This window comes from Maylandia zebra, linkage group LG22, assembly GCF_041146795.1.
Source record: "Maylandia zebra isolate NMK-2024a linkage group LG22, Mzebra_GT3a, whole genome shotgun sequence".
Taxonomy (NCBI): Eukaryota; Metazoa; Chordata; class Actinopteri; order Cichliformes; family Cichlidae; genus Maylandia; species Maylandia zebra.
The window spans coordinates 17,478,846-17,497,471 of record NC_135187.1 but is presented as its reverse complement, the minus strand read 5'-3'; the positions used below and the strand labels follow the sequence as shown (position 1 = coordinate 17,497,471).

Sequence of the window (18,626 nt, the reverse complement as noted above, 5' to 3'; positions counted from 1 at the left end):
AGTTTGTACATAGTTTTGCATATAATTTGTCATTGTAGGGTTAGGTCCTCCAAAACAACTGAGAGACTCTCCAGAAGTTCTTCTATGAATTTGAGTTGTTTCATTGTTTTCCCATCTCTTTGTGTAATCCAGGACTGACTTTGTAATGCTGAGATCAGTGCTCTGTGGGGACCATGCAGTCTGTCACAGGACTCCTTGTTCTTTTTGTAGCTGCAGATTTTTCTTTCTCTCTTTTTTTAGGTGGATTCTGGCCACTGGAACTTTTTCATAGCTGTTATAACTCTTAAAAATAAGTCATCTCTGTTGATGTCTGCATTGCAGGAACTAGAACCTTTCAGAGTTCTTAAAGCCCTGCATTTTGGGGTCTTTGACATACATGTGTGGTGGAAAAATCCAAGTAAGCAACAAAAAGGGGGGAAATGGAAGTCATAAAGCATATGTCAGATTTTCTAGTTTGGGCATCCACCCACAGTGAAGCAATGTAGTATGTGTAGATGAAAATTGGCAGCTTTTTCAGTGTACCGGTACTATATATGCCACTAAGTTAAAGACAACAGCTCAACTTTAATGCTAAAAAGAGACTTTTTTTGTATTTAATATGCCAGTTTTTCAGCGATAGTTTGGAAGGATATCGATTTGTTAGAGATACAGTATGACAGTCCAGTCCAGTGTTTAAGTAAATATTTTGTAATTGTTGTATTAAACAGTCATAGTTGTGGGTGGCCTTATGACTTCTGTTGTGGCGCCATAACCACAATGCACTCCATTACTGTGAGAGTAAAACATAAAGTGTTTATAAATTATAGATTGCCTTTTAAGGTGAGGGTAAGTCTCCAGGAGATTAATGTTCATGAGTACTGTGTCCTCTGAAGTAGCAACTGTGAGAGAAAGGTGGCATATATGAACCTGCAGTGAGTGAAAAATGCCAGTATTTGCTGACCTGCACACAGGTTTTGGTAAGGTGGAGAAGCGTGTTTGTGAGTGTGTGTATAGAGAAAAAAAAGGCTCAAGCACATGGAGGACAGGCAGCTTGGGTTACAGGTCATCTGATATCTACACACACCCACACCACAGCGCACAGTCCTGCACGTACACACTGCAAGCTCAGCAAGATTCAGGTGACTTAGCTTTTCAGCGAATGTGTGTTTGAGTGTCACTTTCAGTGAAGCAGTCCTCTCTTTGTGCAATGTAGGTCAGCTGAGCCTGCTCTCTCGATCCCTCTCCACGTCTCCCATGCATCTTAAGCTTTTCCTCACTCTCATACCCTCTGCTCTCCAGTCTTTCTCACCTCCCTGCCTCTGTTTATCCCTTTCTCGACCTTCCTCGGTCTCTTCCCTCATTAACTGTTGTTGTAGCCATGCTGTTTTCTTTTTTCTTTCTTTAAGATACCAAAGTTTCCCACAGTGGATGCGAGAAGGGGATTTACAGTGGGAATTACTCTTTTGTTCTACTTTGAGTTCTTTTTCTTTCTCTTTTCCACTATGAACACTTCTTTCTGGCTCTTAGTAACACTGCAGGATAAAATGGAAGCAACCGGGAGGATTATGAAGTTAGCATTGGTGTCTCTGCTCCCGCAGCACAGCTGTGATTTCTAGTTATATTTGTATATTTAAATGCTTTATAATTTCCCACATTACCTTTAATGTGACATGATAGTACACTTTTCCAGCAGAAGTTGTTCAGTAGCTGCTATGCTATTGTTGTCATGACTTGTTTACCTGATTTTTGTCTAAGGTTAACTATTATTTTATGTTGCACATATAAGATTTCTCTTGGAGTACAACCATTTTCATGTGTCTGAATCAGTTGTGACAAATTGATGCTGCCACAGACAGCAGCATGAGCAGATCTGAGCTGCATGTACCGACATTGTCCGTGTTTGAGGTGACAGCTGATATGAAATGTCTCTCATCTTTGAACACTCAGGCATATAACGTTCCCTTTACCTTAGAGTCTTAAGTTGAGCAAGAGCTTGTTGAGTTGTTTTTACGTAGTAGATTCGGATTCCTTTATTGTCAGTCAGTCAGTACATCACAGATGCATTGCTGAATGAAGTTATGAGTACAGAAGGGAAGAAAAACCACCAAAAACATCACAATAAAGACAGAATGAGGTTAAGATTATAGGGCAACTGACTATTACACATGAACAGTAAAATAAGATAAATAAAAATAGTATTGCACGGTGTATACAAACTCTTTAAGACTGAGGTGAGGTCAGCTATTGGATTGATGTGCATTATTGTCTCTGTTTTTGTATTTTGTGACTAAACAGCGTGACTGAGGTTAGGTTTGCTGAAGAGACATGTCAAAGATTTGTTGCAAAAGGATTCCAAGAGTGTACAAGTGAATACTAATGTAGAAAATAGGGAGCATAAAACCATTAAATGGAAGAATGATAATTGAGAATGGTTATGTAGTAGGAGAGGTGGACAGGCTGAGGCAAGAGAGTCAAGTGGAGGTGGAGTGACAGAGAGGAGACAAAGAGGGAGATACAGAGAGTGCATCTCAGGGCTAAAAGCTCAGCGATCAACATTCCCTCTCAGCACACATCTGAATCATGCCGGCTCGATTAAACAGATAAAGTATATACTTGAATAAGCGAGTGTGCGCTGTGTACCATGAAACAAAGGCTGCTGTGTGCTCCGTGCAAATGTGAATATGCATGTGTGTTTACTCCTACGCCTGTTTCTGCAGCTGTGTTGTAGTAGCATTACAACACGTCTTAAATTACAGGAATCTGCTTGAGCTGCATGATGTCCCTCGCTCTAGAGAACACACATTTACACACATACTGTGTGTGGGGGAATTAGCTAAGAAGGCAGTGGAAGCCTCCAAAGTTTGGTTGAAAAACTACATTTTTGGGTTTTTTTTAGTAACTTTAGAGTAGGACTCAAATTGAGAACCACTAACTGTTAAAATTTAATGCAGTATTGTATTTTATTTGATGATATTGCCAAACCAGCTAAATAAATGCAGCTGTAACCTGTTTTTAATCAGTTTCCTCAGTCCCGTTTGATACGTTTTAGTGAATGGATGGATGGTCCACATCTTCCATCCATCTTCTTCATTAAAGACGCTTTTAGAAAAAGAAAAGTATTTTCAGATGTTAATCATCTGGTTCCTTATTGGGCAAAAATAGTGAAAACCTTTACTTTTATTTTGTCAAGTCCATCCATTTTCTTAACTGCATTTCCAGTTAGGGGATTGTTTGGTGCCACAACCTGTCCCAACTGTCATAGGGCCAAAGACAGGCTACGCTCCGGACAGACTCTCAGTCCATCACAAGGCTTTTTTCAGTCTGTAGCATCACTTAGGCGTTGATATAATTTGCTGTTTTACTGCAGAAATGGACGGTTTTCTAAATGTGTAACTGTGCAGGCGGTCACAGAAACCAGGGACGGTACAAACTCACTGACTCTACAAAGAACAAATAAATTGGTGAGCCGTGCAGCAGTGTGTTAGTGAACGATATGTGAGCTACCTGTGCGTGTGCGTGTCTGTGTGTGTGTCTGTATGTGAAGTTGTGCTGTGCTTCAAGAAAAAAAACACGTGTCAGCATAATTGAATATACACAGGTGTCAGTGTTTGAGTAAGCAAGCGGTTCATGCTCGGTGTTGTGTGTGTGTGTGTGTGTGTGTGTGTGTGTGTGTTGGGGATGTATGTGCTTGAAATTCCTCTACATTATTTATGAGTTTCACACTGAGCTTCCCATCTTTCACAGTAGGGGATGCTCGCAAACAGATGGCACACACAGGCACAGGCACACACATGTGGTACACTCATTTATGGTATACACACAGGCTTGTAATCAAACTCTTATTATTAGTCATTTACTGAAAGTGCCTGGTTATTGTTGCTTGGAGTGGTCATTTTTATATTAGCAGGGTCTCTTTTCTTGAAATTGCAGTTACCCATGACTGACCTGTGTTGCTGTTATTCACATTGTTACATAAAACACCTCCATATCCACACAATCTACAGGTCACGCTTGTTGCAGTGGGCTTTTTGTATTTGTTAGCCTCCTAATTCTCATCTTTGTCACCTTTTTAGAGCTGTTACTTGACCTCCCGAATGTCCTGCTGGCTTATTCTTCGTAGTTCAAAACGTTGTCCTTTTATGGATTTGTTGGTGCTAAAGTGTTGTTCCATTGTTAAATTTGTTGTTGCAGAAGTTGTTTTGCTCAGACACATTATTAACCTGTCTGTCTTTATAGGTCTGTAGATGCGCTGCATTCACTAGAAGGGATTTTGAAAATGGCTCTGTCATTATAGTTGCAGTCTTGCTGAAAAAAAAGCACAGAATAAGAATTATAAAGTATTCTCCTATTCATCAGTTAACGAGCCACACCTTTTCTAACCATCTATTTTTTCCTCTCTCTTCCACAGGATTGTGCTGCGTGCGGGCAGACTTTCTTTCACAAGGAGATGATTCCTCATGAAGTGCGACGCACTCGGCCCCCCATCGTCCTCTGCGACAGCGGCAGGTTTGACGTTGTGACGCTCTCCACCTCCACGCTGAGCTCACCCATCAGTCGCTAAAGATCCCCGGACGGAACGGACCGCCCTTCCCCCTCCCCTTTTAACCAACCCTCCATATCGTCATCCCCATCTTTAATCCTTCCTCACCTGCTTGTTAGGGCCTGGATTTTTTTTGTCAAGAAAAGGCCTTGGGTGAAGTGGATAGAGAGGGAAAAGAGACAAGATTGGGGAAGTTTCATTTTGTGGCTAATTAATGTGAAATAAAGGACCGGACATCAAAAAGTGAGAAAGCGAACAAAAGCGACAACGAAAGTGAAAGAACGAGGAAGCAAAACAAGGGAAAAAAAGAAAGCTGTAGTCCAAAACTCGAGGAAGGATAACGCAAGTATAGTTGAGGGGCGTGAGGTGAAATCAGCATGAAGTCCAACCAGGAGCGCAGTAATGAATGTCTGCCCCCAAAGAAGAGGGAAATCCTCTCTAGCACGCTACCATCTGAAAATCGCTCACCTATCATGCCACCTGCCACTGAGAGCCAGCGCTCAGAAAACATGACCTGGCTCGCCAGTGTGGCTGGTGGGAACGAGAGCAGTGTGGGTGCGCACCGTAGCTCCAGTCACTCTGACGGATCGCAGTATAAATCTCCCTCCTCCATATCAGACTCTTTGACCTCTGCCTCCTCACTGAGGGTGGTCTCATCTCTTCCTACAGTGTACACATCCCACCTGCCACAGACCACAGTTGGAGGAGCTGTCCATTACACCCATCTGCCTCACAATATGCAGTTTATAGCCTCACCTTACACTGCCCCATACAGTTACATCCCCTCTCAATTGCTTCCTCCTCCACCTCCTCCCCCCCTGTCCTCCTCTTCCTCGGCTGCACAGAGACCCTCACACACAGAGACGGCCTCTGCTCCTTCACAGGCCTCCAAGCAGGACCAGCAGCGAGCATCCACAGGACGTACCTCCATGCCTCCTCCTTCTACAGACCCTGTCCCTCACCATGTTCAAATATCAACATCCCCACGGACTGTGCCATCATCCCATCACCAAGGAGGCACTCACCTTTCGCCCCACTCAATGTACCCTCACCATACTTTGGGACACAGCATGTCTCAGGTGGTGGTGCAGTATACGGATGGACCCACCAGAAAAGAGCAAGGTGGCTCTCAGAGACCCAGAGAGCTCCACAATGGAGAGCTGGAAAGGGGCCGGCGGTATGCCGCGCCACTCGAGTCTAACATCTCCAAGTCAGGGAGCAAATCACGGGATGCCACATCCTCTTTGTCTTCCTATGAGGCTCGACAGATGGTTCTGCCAACAGACTACTCTCCGCATGATCCATCAGGGCTGAGAACCTCTGTCATGTTAATGCCCAACAGCCATGGGGACCACCAGCTGGTACCACCCAGAGCCAGCCCTGAGAAGGTGACAACTTCAGCCCCTGCACACCTGGAGAAAAGTGGCAACATCATGGGCAAGCCTGTCAGTCGTGCTCCATCCTTATCCAGCACCACCTCCTCTTTCACATTTCCACCCCCACTAAGTGTAGACAGCCTGAAAGCTGCTGTCAGCACACTGCCACCCCAGACCGTCATCCAGACCACCCACAACGCCACAGAGCCACTCTCAATGGGGCTCTCTTCCACCAGTATCTACCCTCAGCAACCTATTATCGGCTATATTGCAGGAGGCAGTGGTAGCAGCTACCACACCAGCCTACAGCAACACTTACTCATTCCAGGCCCCCAACCGGTCATCATCCCTGTCAGTGGAGGTGGAGTCACAACATTGGAGCCTGTAACCTCCCATGTTACATCATCTACCCAAGCTGCACCTTTTCCTACTACACTCCCACATACGTACATTGCCGCCACCGCCCCCAAAGGAGAAACTCTGGAGACCCACACTGGCTCATTTCACCAGGATGCCCCAGGTGCAGTGGTCCAAGCCCAGCTTCATCTCCCCATTGTTCCTGCTCCACCAGGGCTGGTGGCGACCTCCGCCGCACATCCCCCCTCTAGTACGGTGCTGCCTCCCTCGCTCCCCCCATATTTCATCAAAGGTTCCATCATCCAGTTGGCTGATGGCGAGCTGAAACGTGTGGAGGATCTGAAGACAGAGGACTTCATCCAGAGTGCTGAGATCAGCAGCGAGTTGAAGATAGACTCGTCCACAGTGGAGCGCATTGAGGGGAGCCACACCTCGCCCAACTTTGCTGTGGTTCAGTTCTCCGTTGGTGAACACCGTACACAGGTGAGGGAAAAAATCTGAAACATTTAACAGACATCGCAGATTCAGGAGTCCAGTATCGCAATCACACGTTTCCTTAATCAGTTTATCACGTACAGGGGTGTTTTTACAATTTTGAGAAACTAGCTTATTTGCTTTCTTGCTAAGCAATAGCATCGTCTTATCTTACAAACTTTAGCTGCTGGTTAGCTTAGCATGAAGTCTCCTCTGACTAACAACAAGATTCTTAAAATTCACTGCTCTAGCACGTAACCTCACCATGAAACTGTGATGTGTTCGCCTTTTTTTGCAAAGGAATTAAACAAACAAGATAGAGGTAGAGCAGGTCATTTGCTAATCGAAAGGTTCCCCGTTCCTTCAGTCTTTCCCAAGACACTGACCCTGATGTGTTTACTGATGTGCGAGTGGGTGCTTGAGAGGTAAAAAGTGCTCGAAGGAATAAAAAATTACACTGCTGTGTGAATGTGTGCGAATGAGTAAATGCGACTTACAGTTTAAAATCACTTTGAGTGTTCGCTCTTTAGCAGCAGAAAAGTGCGAGTAGTGGTAGTAAGTAGCAGTCCATTTATGGTCTTAAATTTAATGTGCTGATTAAAGTTTATTTGTGTTTACCTTCTCACACAGCTAGGATATTTGTTTCCCCTTTGCATACATTGTTTTAATGTTTGTAATAATGTGATTTAATAATTTCTCAAAATGTTCACATGTGGTTTCACGATCTTTACAGAGCTCTGTTTGCATGAGGTTGTCAAAGTTTGATTTATCTCATTCATGCACACAAACATGTAAATGAAAAGTTACTCGGTCCTTTGGCATTTTCCAGGTGGGACCGAGGTACCAGCACACCTAAATCTAGTATGTGACTAATCTAGTATCTGGCTAAACAGTCCAGTTCTGGTTTTATTTTTAAGTTCTGTGAGCTTAAAAATAATCTATAATAAGGCTTCTATGTGTATCATCGTCTTCCACAAATGTTTAAAGTTTTCAAGGTATTGAGGACTGGAATCTACTTCAGGTTGTCTTAGTTAATTAAAGCCATGTAAATGTGTTGATATATTGCTACATGTAATGCTTTGCATATTTAAAGTGCTGATTTATACATTTGAATTAGCAAAGAAATAGAGCTTTCTGTAATTTATTCTACCAAAGTACCAGCTGTTGTAAAGTTCTTCTGTAGGAAAAGTACATCCTTGACTTACTGATGCTACTTTTAGCAAGATTAACTTTTTCACTCTTCTTTTGTACATTTGTCCATCAGTCTTTGACATTTTCTTGCTGATGTTTTTGACCTCTCTTCTGGTCATCCTTCAGTTGCTAGGTGTTTGTAGGTTTTCTTTATGTACTGTCTATTTTAAAGCCTTCCACCTCATTTCAGTCGGATTGATGTCTGGGCTTTGACGAAGCCTTTCCTTAAGCCTTCATTTCTTCTTTTGCCACCAGTGCTTGGTAGATTTGCTCCTGTGCATTAGATCGTTATCCTGTGCAGAAATATTCAACTGTGGGTTAACTTGAACTTTGGTAAAGGTGACTTTATGTTATCTTCATATCTTCATTCATTAATAGGCAGATGTTTGGCTCTGATGTTTTTCCCCTTCCACTAAAGTTCTCTTTTTTCTTTTATCTCTTTCCGATCAGTCATGTGCAATTTGACGCTAATAGTTACCTGCAGACCCCGAGATGACATGTTGGTGGTCTTTTTTTATTTTTTACATTTTTTTAGTGGTTAAATTGTCCTTTTTTGGGACATTTGTTTACTTCTTTTCTTTTCTACTCTGCCACAGTTAAATACAAACATACTTGAATCTCTCATTAACATTGATTATTGATTGTTGGGGTTTCCTCTATATTATTGTAGAGTCTTTACCTTATAGTATAATATGTGCCTTGAGGCAACCCTTGTTGCGATTTGAAGCTGTATAAATACATTTACATTTAAATGTGAATTGCAGCAATCTCTTAATAGCCGATATTATGCCACAGTTTATCTTTCGGGTTTTTATAGGAACACTTGCGCTCACGTACACTCATGCAGCCTTCGCCCTGTCTTTGAGGATGTGCGTTGAAGCCAGTTAATCTTTTTCATCTGTCCATGCTGCGACTCGTCCACCCACACAGCACATCTCTAACCATCTCTCTCGCCCCCAGCTGCTCTTTGATGTCGTACCCCACAAAAGCTGACCATCTTTCAAAGACTTCTCTTTCTCTCTTGTGCTCCTTCAATGGTTCCTCTTACTTTTTTCCTGAGCGGCGGTTATAGCTTTGAGTCCACACTCAGAGAACTTACTCCAAGAAGTCAAAAGTTATATAATACAGGAGGGGAAAGTGTTGCCTGACGTAAGATTTGAGATTTGGTACTTGTCACGTCTTTCGCTTGTATCCTTCTTGACATAGCTCTCTTTTCATTTCCTCCCTCTTCTTCTTGTCCAACCTACTCTCTCTTTTTAAACTTGTCTTTTCATCCCCATCTTAGAAGCTTCCTCCACTTCCATCATCTCGCTCTTTTACGGTATCCTATCCCTGGCTTTGCCTTCTTTCGGATGTTTCTGATGTTTATTTTCCTTCTCCTGAGCCTGCAGCCGATCTCTTTTTGTCATCCATTCATTCTTTTTATACATTCAAACACTAATACAGACCCAGTCAGGGCTTTAAGTCCAGAGTTTAAATCAGAAGTGAAAGAAAAATCACAATTATTGCATAAATATCTTTTTGACTTTGCAGAACACTAACAGAAAACGTTTGTATTTCTTTCTAACTTAAAGTCTTAGAAGACAGGAGCAGCTGGATACCCTTACTGCTTCTTACTGCCTTACTAAGAGCATTGAATAGCAGCCATGTGCTGCTAATCAAACACTCTTGATTAACTGATGATCAGCAAGTGTGAGCACCTCTATGAAAGTAGAAGTTTTGGAAGTTTCTCACAATAATGTGAGAGACTCTGAAAGTTGTACAGAGAACAAGTTATTGCTGCTAAAAGTGTTTCTACAAGCTACTGAATCCTGGTGTGGACCTCAGAGTTCTGTGAAAACGTCCTTTTTCAGATGAGAGTTTCAGGTCTCAAGCTGACACCAGTATTAGTAGTATAGCAGTGTAGTGTTTTCAGTATTCGTCATGACAAAAAGGTTCACAAACAGTAAAGTAATATGCAGCAGATTTTCTCCATGTTTTTTTAATAATGTGTACTTAACAGGGTCAGTGTTATAGGACATGGTGTCAACAGGAGGCCGCAGAATTTCAGATTTCAGTTTAGAAAATGGCCAAACAGAGGCATGGCAGGTTTTCCTTTAAAGCTTTTCTCAAATAAAATTCAGGACACTGGCTGCTGTCGTGCTGCTGGGCTAGTCTGGGAACTGGGTTACATTCAATTTCCTGTATTTCTTCTTCTTTCTTCTTTTTTCTCGTTATCCTTTTTTAGACACTGCGTTCTTATCGAAGCTCCAAAACTGAGTGGAAAATAATGTTAAAGTCATGAACTTTCATAATTAACATGTTAAAACCATGGTTTAGTTCATGCCTTGATTTTTGGACCTGAGATTCACAAAGAAAAAATTCCCCATATTCCGATCTAATTTCCTGAAGGAGCTTTAAACATTACAGCTTTCGGCTCTACGTGAGATTGTTTAGTTTAACAAAATCAAAAGATCAAAGTGGATTTTTTTTGTGAAACAACAGTATATAATGTAAATAAGGTATTCATTCGTTTGTCCCCAATTCTCTTTAGGTGAGCGTGGAGGTCTTGTTGGAATACCCCTTCTTCGTCTTTGGCCAAGGCTGGTCTTCATGCTGCCCGGACCGGACCACCCAGCTTCTGGAGCTGCCTTGTACCAAGCTTTCTGTAGGCGATGTTTGTATTTCACTCACGCTCAAGAACCTGAGGAACGGATCTCTGAAGAAGACTCAACCCCTGGAGCCGGCCGCCCACGCCTCTGTCCCCTCCAGCCACGGACACCTCAAACCCCCTAGAGCTGTGTCGGACGCTCCTCAGAGCTGCAGTGGAGGAGGTCCCAGGCACAGAGAGCGGGAAAATGGCATCAGCCAGCGAGGGAGTGGGGAGAGTGGAAATGGAGGTAGAGGGATCTCCGGTGTGGAAAACGGGGATCTCGTGTTTGGGGAAAGAGTTTCCAAAGGTCAGGTTGTCGGCAGTACAGAAGCTGGCTCTACTAAGCCATCGGGAAGCAGGAAGCGCAGATGGTCTGCGCCCGAGGGTCGAAAAGTAGAAAAATCAGAGGAGGAACCACCTTTGACCCTTCCCAAACCTTCCTTCATCCCTCATGAGGTGAAAATCAGCATTGAAGGAAGGTCAAATATTGGCAAGTGAAGGCTAGCAGGACTGTTAACAACCCATGAAATAAAAAATAAACACAGCTAAAAAGATTCTACAAAAACCCCATAAATGTCCACGGTGAAGGTTCATTCGTCGTGGTTTTGTTTTTTTGTTTCTTTTTAGTTCACATCCTGTACTGTAGCGGTAACCTTACCCTACACCTTACATTAAGTCCATGTAGTTTAACACCTTTATGTTTTTTTTTTTAATAGATTGATTAATTATCACATGAGCAATCTGTGCAGTTTTGGTGATTTTCATGAGAAGATTTCTGGTGAGGGATTTCTGACCTGTGCGTTGAATGTTTATCGGTTGCTCTGTGGCACACGGGCGCGACATTCGATGGCTCTGCTTGGCCGGCGACACATTACGCTGAAATTTCCACCCTGATTGCCCATATGGAAAAGATATATATAAAGTTTGTATCTGTCTTGTGTGAAACTTGTATGAAAAGCATATAAGAGTGAAAACGGATATAAGATCCCTTGAAAAATTATATAATGAAACTTGTATGTTTTGGATACTTACTAAAACAATGTATGAAAGTAATGAGAAAGTGGCCACTTTCATGAGTAATCACATATAAGTTTTTACTATTTCTTTTCCATATGGGTGGTTCACAGTCGCACTCTGTGACAGTGATGTTACCTGTGTACTCGGGCAGTAAGGCTGCCTGGATTCGCCTCTGGTAATAATGAAGGATTTGCGGGTAAATCATTAAAAATTTTCACTTGCTAAATCAGACCAGAAGTTAATATGATCTGATTGTCACTGTGTCATCCGGGCCTGTGGTTGACCGGAACCTGAGGTCATCGTGTCGATGCCCGTGTGCTGCACACAGTTGTGAGGGAACAACACTTACTCTGCTCAGTTTGTAGACAGTGGAGTCTTTGCTTTCATTTCATGTTAGTGTTTTTCATTTGACTTTTTTTCTTCTTTAACCCCTCATCTCCCATCTCACCACATAGGTTTTACATTTTTTTTCAAGATTTTTTTAAAACCTTAATCAGGGGTCCTTTTTAATAATCAATCGATCGCGCCTAGGTGGGTCAATGTTCATGTATCAATATGCGATGCCCCTAACCTTAAGCAAATGCAAACACACTGGGTTGGTGAACCCAGCGTGTTTGCACTCGAACGGAGTCTTCGCATACGATCCTAGCGGTTTTGTTTGAGTTTTATTTAATGAATCACTTTAATTTTTCTTTACAAATCCTGAAAGGTCGCGTGAGGGGAAGCGAGAGAATCTCCACGTTAGCTCTGAGAGGGTCAGGATGTTTCAAAGCACTTAACACACCTGTCACTCTCATCATACAGCCAACAAAAAAAAACAACAAAAAAATGATGATGTTGTGTGTTTATTTACAAAGTACTGTATGCTCTTAGATTTTTTTCTTTCTTTTTTTAAAGACAAAGGCAGAAAGTAGCAGAAGCACTTTGTGAAAGGTAAAGAGGTTGTTAAGTAACGTGGGAGCAGATGTGCCATTAAATCACAGAGCAAGGGACAAATGTGAGAGCGAGAGGAGTTTCAGTTAGTAGGTTAGGGTAGAGGAAGTGAGATGAAGCGGGAGGTATCGCGGTTTTCGGCATGTGCGCGGCAGGAAAGTATCGGAACGTGTCTGGAAAGTTCGATTAAGACGGGAAAAAAGAAACAAGTCTTTGAAATATCCTGCTCAAGATCTGTTTTAGACTGAGAGCAACAATCAGAAGCTCACACCCACAGACTTGTGAAGATCATCATATGTTTGTAATATGTGTGTGTATGATGCTGGTGTGTTTGCTCACACACACGCACGCGCTCACACAGACACAAAATAGTCTCTAAAACTCAATACGTACTGTACTTGGCAATCCATATTTAGACAGCTGCAGAGGCAAGCGTTTATTTTGGTGCATATTGTCCCTACTGCAAAGACACTAGTGGACTGACGTTGGATTAATGCATGCGGCACTGCTACAGTGCAGCCGTGCAGAAAAAAGTGCTCTGAGCTGTGTTTGTGTATGGGTGGGAGTTTGTATAAGAGTGTGTGTGCACTGTGTATAGGAAAATGATATAAAGACAACGCTAAATGTCCAGTGTTTCTACTTGGAGTCTTTAATTAAGAGAATCCTGCAATTTGCACATCAGGAGGAGGGAGTTCAGTCGAGACGCGATTTTTATTTTTTGTTTTATTTTATTTTATTTTATTTTTTTAAGGCCCTGTCCCAAAACTAGCCCTAGAGCCACATGACACACTGGAGGAGATCAGGGTTTTTGTTCCTAAACAGGCACTTGCCACACTGTAGAGGAAACGTTTCTGATCAACAGTTATGGCAAACATGTGCCTGCCTACTAAACTGAATTAAAAGCCGACCATTTCTCGGGTTGCTTAAGGAGAATATCTGCCCCTGCTGATTAAACCGGGGTGCCCAGAGTGTAAAGGGGGGCTAGGGTTTGCTTTTGAACACGGCCTGTGCTCAGCCAGCCAAAACTCATTTATCCCTTAGATAGCAGTTACCTCAACAGATGTGCTTGCGTGGTCAGTCGGTCGATCGTCCTCACGGAGTTTGGGGTTTTTCTCTAATATGAAAGCACGAGCCTTCGGTGTAATTGGCCATCCTTGATCATTTGGCTGATTCTTCTTCTTCTTAAAAAACCCCAAAACAAAACTAAAAATCTATACCATGTAACATAGAGGTGCCATACAACATGTAAACATATCTCAGGTTTTGTGAGATTAGCTTTGACATGTTGCTGGCACAATACTGTTGTTAGGGAGGCAGCGGCTTCCTGCAGGCATGTCTGTTGAGCATATCTGTTCCTGCTCAGCCTGTATTTATGTTTTATGGCTGTTGCTGCTTGCCTTTAGAAAAAGAAAAAATAGAGGCGACAATGTTTCAGGTGGTGGGAGTTTACCAGGGTGATGGCAGGATGGATGTGTATTCAGATGGATGAGGAATGGGTGGATTGGTGGTCGAATGAGCAGACAGACTGATAGTGAAGGCGAGCGAGTAAGAAGAGCCCCGAATGAGATTTGAAAATGCTTTATTTTTTATAATAGAACAGGGTTCTCAGATCGACACCCACACAGCAGCGCATTTTCATTTGGTCCTGTTCCTATTGAAACATCTGGTAGAAATAGCAGTAGTTATATGTGTGTGCGCATGGTTTGGAACCGCTGTGTGTGTGTGTATGTGTGTGTGTGTGTGTGTGTGTGTGTGTGTGTGTGTGTGTGTGTGTGTGTGTGTGTGTGTGTGTGTGTGTGGCAGTGGTTTATAAATGTATGTCTTTTTTCTACATGTTTCTCCAACCCCCTTACCAACAAAAGGAAAAATAGACATCTGAACAAAACCGTCAGCCACTCAAACCATTCAGACTCTTACTGTTGATCAGGTAGATTATTATTATTAATAATAATAATAATAATAAGCCAAAGCCAAGCGACGCTGTGGTTGCTTTGGTTACTTTAGAAAGCAATAGTTAAAAAGTATTCAGGCAGTCTCCTTGTATGCGAGTGGAGCGCGCGCTCGGCGAGTCATTCCACTCAAAATCTCTGCAATAAACATTTTAATAACAATCTTCCAGCACGACAACCAAAAACAGTTCTTTTTGCCCAGAGAAGAAGTACAATTTTCGTCTCATACTGCAAAAGGTTTGCAGACGTTAACACACCTGAACCCAGCTCACTCCAGGTACCGCAGTTCCCCTCCTCATGAAACTCATTTGAATCCTCAGAAATTGCAGTTGCAACACCAGTTGCTGATCTTTCAGGGAAGTTTCTCATATATGCAGTAACCCAACACAACCCCTGAAACCTCCTCTGTCCCTGCTGGTCAGTCACAAACACTGCTGTTACACTGTCAACGCTGAAGGCGAACCGACTCAGTGTGGCACGAAGCCAACCAGCAGACTTCTTTTTTTCCTCTTCGTTTTTTTGACTCCGCCAAGCTCTGCCTCTTTGCCACGACTCCCGTAGTGACCTCTTTAACTTTGTTTCAGGTACCCAATCATAGCCAGCCAGCCTCACGAGCACCTCCTTCTGAGGCAAAGCAATCTGTTTAACCCTTAACGACAACCGTTCGCTACCTTTCAGTGTGGCCTGATGCGGATATAGGAGGTCTGCCCTCCCAATTACATCATCTTTTCATATTCGGTCTCCTGTTCACAGTCAGCTTAAAAAGGCCACTGAGTTTATATTTTACTATAGATGATAACATAAATCAATCAGCAAGGTTTTTTTTTTTTTTTCCGAGGGTCTAGTGTAGTTATCATTTCCCAAGTCTTTCTTAAATCCCATTGAAATGTACCACAATGTGCAATACTTTGATTTTGTTTTCCCCCTCTTTACTGTGCCAAGTGTATGTAGCAAAAGTTCGACTCCAGTGTCTGATCCTCGTTAAAGGCTCGTGTATTTCTTTTAAATATCTGTTGACGTGTGTGTCACATCTGAGTCAGGATGTTTGTGAGGAGAAACAGCAAAGCGTTTTTCCTGTTTTTCCTCTCTTTCCTCTCCTTCCCTTTCGTCCTCGCGGCCTTCCTCAGTTGTGAGTCTGCACCGTGTGTCGTCGTGCGTGTAGGATGTATGCTTATGTACACCTGGTGTTCAAATGTGTGTGAGTGTTTGTGTGTGTGTGGGGGGGGGGGGGGGGGGGAGTGTTTTCTCCTCTAATAGTCTGTGAGATCATAAACCCTGACCCTCGACGGTTCACGGTGAGACCCACAGGAAAAAGAAACCTCATCGCTAGTGGGGACCACTTTTTTTTTTTTGTAGAAAAAAAAGAGAAAAAAAAAGAAAAAGGAAAAAAAAAGATTCTAAACCAACCGAAAGAGATGCACATGTATGTAGATGTAAAAAGACTTGATAATGTTTCAGCACTTTCTAATCCTGGGACGGGGCTCGGTCTAACCCCTCTCTTTCAGGCCGACGCCTGTCCCAGGGGTAACATTCATTCAAAACAGACAGAGAGAATGAGAAAACAAACAAACAAAAACTAAACGGGGTGACTATTGATGAATAAAAAGAGAGAGGGGGAGAGATGGCTCAAGTTTGCACATCACCTTGCCGTAACCTTGTGTTTTATCTGTCTGTGCTCCATCTCGCTTGGCGCCCGGCGCGTTCTTGGGTCCAACGGGCCGAGGTGTTAGGTGATTCCTTGGTTCTTTTCTACTAGGAAAACCCCTTTCTCATGGAAAGCGTCCCCTCTTTCGTTGCGTTCATCTTTTCCAGCGCACACCGCCAACCTGCCTGAACGGATAAATTCGGTTTCTTGATGTTCACGGCTTGGTTCGGTTGTGCGGTGCGGAAAGAGCGCGTGCAAACCTTTGCTTTGTTTGCATTATCTTTGGTGCAGGAGCTTTTTGTTGTTGTTGTTTTGTTTTTGGTCTCCTTGTAGCACTCAGTATAATGTCAGGGGACTTAAAACTATGTAGAGAATGTGTCATTGTTGAGTTTTTCAAGACAAGCGTCCTCACTGGAGGAACAGTGCTAATGTCATTTTTTTTTTTTTTAATTGGCTTCTTGCACAACTTGACAAATAAAATGAATGTTGGTGAGTGAGCTTTGACTTTTTTTGATCAGAAAAAAGGCATGTGTGCTCTTTGTTTCTTAATGTTTGTACTTTCATTTTGCGTAAACAAAAATGTGTTTTTTGGCACTTTTGTTGTGTTTTAAAAGTGAACAGAATTCGATCAGGATTCCACTTTTTTCATGAATTTATTTTTCTTTTCTTTTTTTTTGTATGATGTCTTGTCGATGTCCATAGCGCTGGATAACCAACTCAGGCAGAAAGAAGAAAAAAAAAAGTGTAGAGGCCCACTTAACAGTTAGTTTCACACCAGTCAATTTGCATAGTGGGCTTTTTGATATGGGTTATAAGATATGTAAATTTATTACCTATAATTTGATATTTGAATTGATTTGATTAACAAATGTTCTTATTGGAAATTAACTATAAATTATTATGATATTATGTGTATTATGCTGGAGATGGCTTGGATTACTCTTTAGTGTACTGATCATCTCTGGGCGGCCTCTCTGTGGAAGGCGATAAAAACACTTCAGGACAGGCTGCGTGGTTCTTGACCTCTGACCCTGCCCACTGCCAGGGAGAGGGTGGAGTTGATCTGTCAGCTGTGTCCTTCCTGTGATCTGAACACTCAGCCCTGAGGCTAGCAACCTGTCTGTCAAGATGTTTCTCAGTTAACCTGCGTCACCACGTACTAAAGTGAGACTTACTGGCCTGTGAGATGGTGGCGGAGAACTGGACATCAGCGCAGACCTGCATGGACAGTCTGGCCTACAGGGGGGGCCACAGCAGTTCCCAGCCAACTTGTTTGTACTATATTGTACTCACCAAGTCCCTGTGTCTCACCACCCCATTTCCTCTATAGCAATGGAGAAACCCTGTTGGTGTATGTATTTGACATCTGTACAAACGCACCTCTTTGGAAAAACAAAATGAAACCTTGACATATCTGGAACAAATGGGCAATTTGTGTTTTTCTTTGAGTAGCAATGCATACGTGAACAAAAGATCTGGATATCTGTACAGAACGCAGCTACTGTGATTTCACCCAGTGCTGAAATTGGTACCTTTTATAATATCTCCCTCTAGTGTTTAGTGGGCTACATAACACCTGCCCTACAGTTTTGAGCCTTTCTGAAGCTTTGGAGTTATGGAAGTGCTTGCTCTGTCTAAAAGCCACACTGCAACCAAAAAGCTGGTATAGAAGAATACAAAATGAAACATGGTACTCAAACAGATTAATATTTGTAGCCCCTGAAGGTTATTGATTTTTGCCTCCTTGCACAGAGCTCACTGTGTGGGCTTAGCTAACTATTACAGTTTGGTCCTATTTGGACACTGACATTGTGTCTCTGTACAATCACAGTGGATTATAAATTGAATAAAAAAGATGTGATTTAATTGCAAACGTTCGGCTTTAACTCAAAGGGCTTCACAAAGGTTTTGCATTAACTGTTTAGGAATTACAGCCATATTTAAAACATAGTCAAATCATAGTCCCAAGGCTTGAACGTAATTGGACGACTGGCAGGGAAGCATTTTTTGAACCTGTTGAGGCCTGTTCCCCCATTATTTCATGACAAATTAAGCAGATAAAACTCTGGAGTTGATTCAATCTGCTGACCTTGTATTTGGTAGCTGTTCACTCTGAATAGGAAGTGCAAAGACATGTGAGGGAGTCTATCTGGGAAAAATAATAAATGAACCTGTCAGAGGCTTCTTGATTGATTTAAAATCCACTGTGGTGGTGTACACAAGCAAAATTATAAACACTTAAGGACCTAAATATACATTAGAAACAAGTTTTCAAGGACCCAACATGTGACCAGCAGCACAAAAGAAACGACTGTTTCATTCCACCTTCAGTTGTAGTACTCTCCTCCTGATCTTATAGCAGCTACTCCATGCAGCTTTGTTTTCACAGGAAGTGGCAACACCAGCAACAAAGAAATATTAGAAATATGTGAGCAGTAAGTGATGAAAGAAGTTTCGTTGTAATGCAACATGAATCTAAATGGTCTCAACTCCAAGCCAGACATCTTGGTAGTTGGTTTACCACTTCTTCTTT

The 18,626-nt window shown here is 42.5% G+C and overlaps 1 protein-coding gene across 3 annotated transcripts in view; it reads left to right on the top strand.

The window, feature by feature from the left end:
• The window catches only part of atxn1a (ataxin 1a), a 107,009-nt gene extending 89,492 nt beyond the window's left edge, over positions 1-17,517 (top strand). For all 3 annotated transcript variants that reach the window (XM_004549199.6, XM_023155359.3, XM_004549200.4), the window contains 2 exons: positions 4,388-6,735; positions 10,451-17,517. In XM_004549199.6, the coding sequence (XP_004549256.1) occupies positions 4,897-6,735; positions 10,451-11,047 (2,436 nt within the window). In that variant the 5' untranslated portion in view covers positions 4,388-4,896 and the 3' untranslated portion in view covers positions 11,048-17,517. The remainder of the gene's footprint in view (positions 1-4,387; positions 6,736-10,450) is intronic.
• The last annotated feature ends 1,109 nt before the right edge of the window (positions 17,518-18,626 follow it).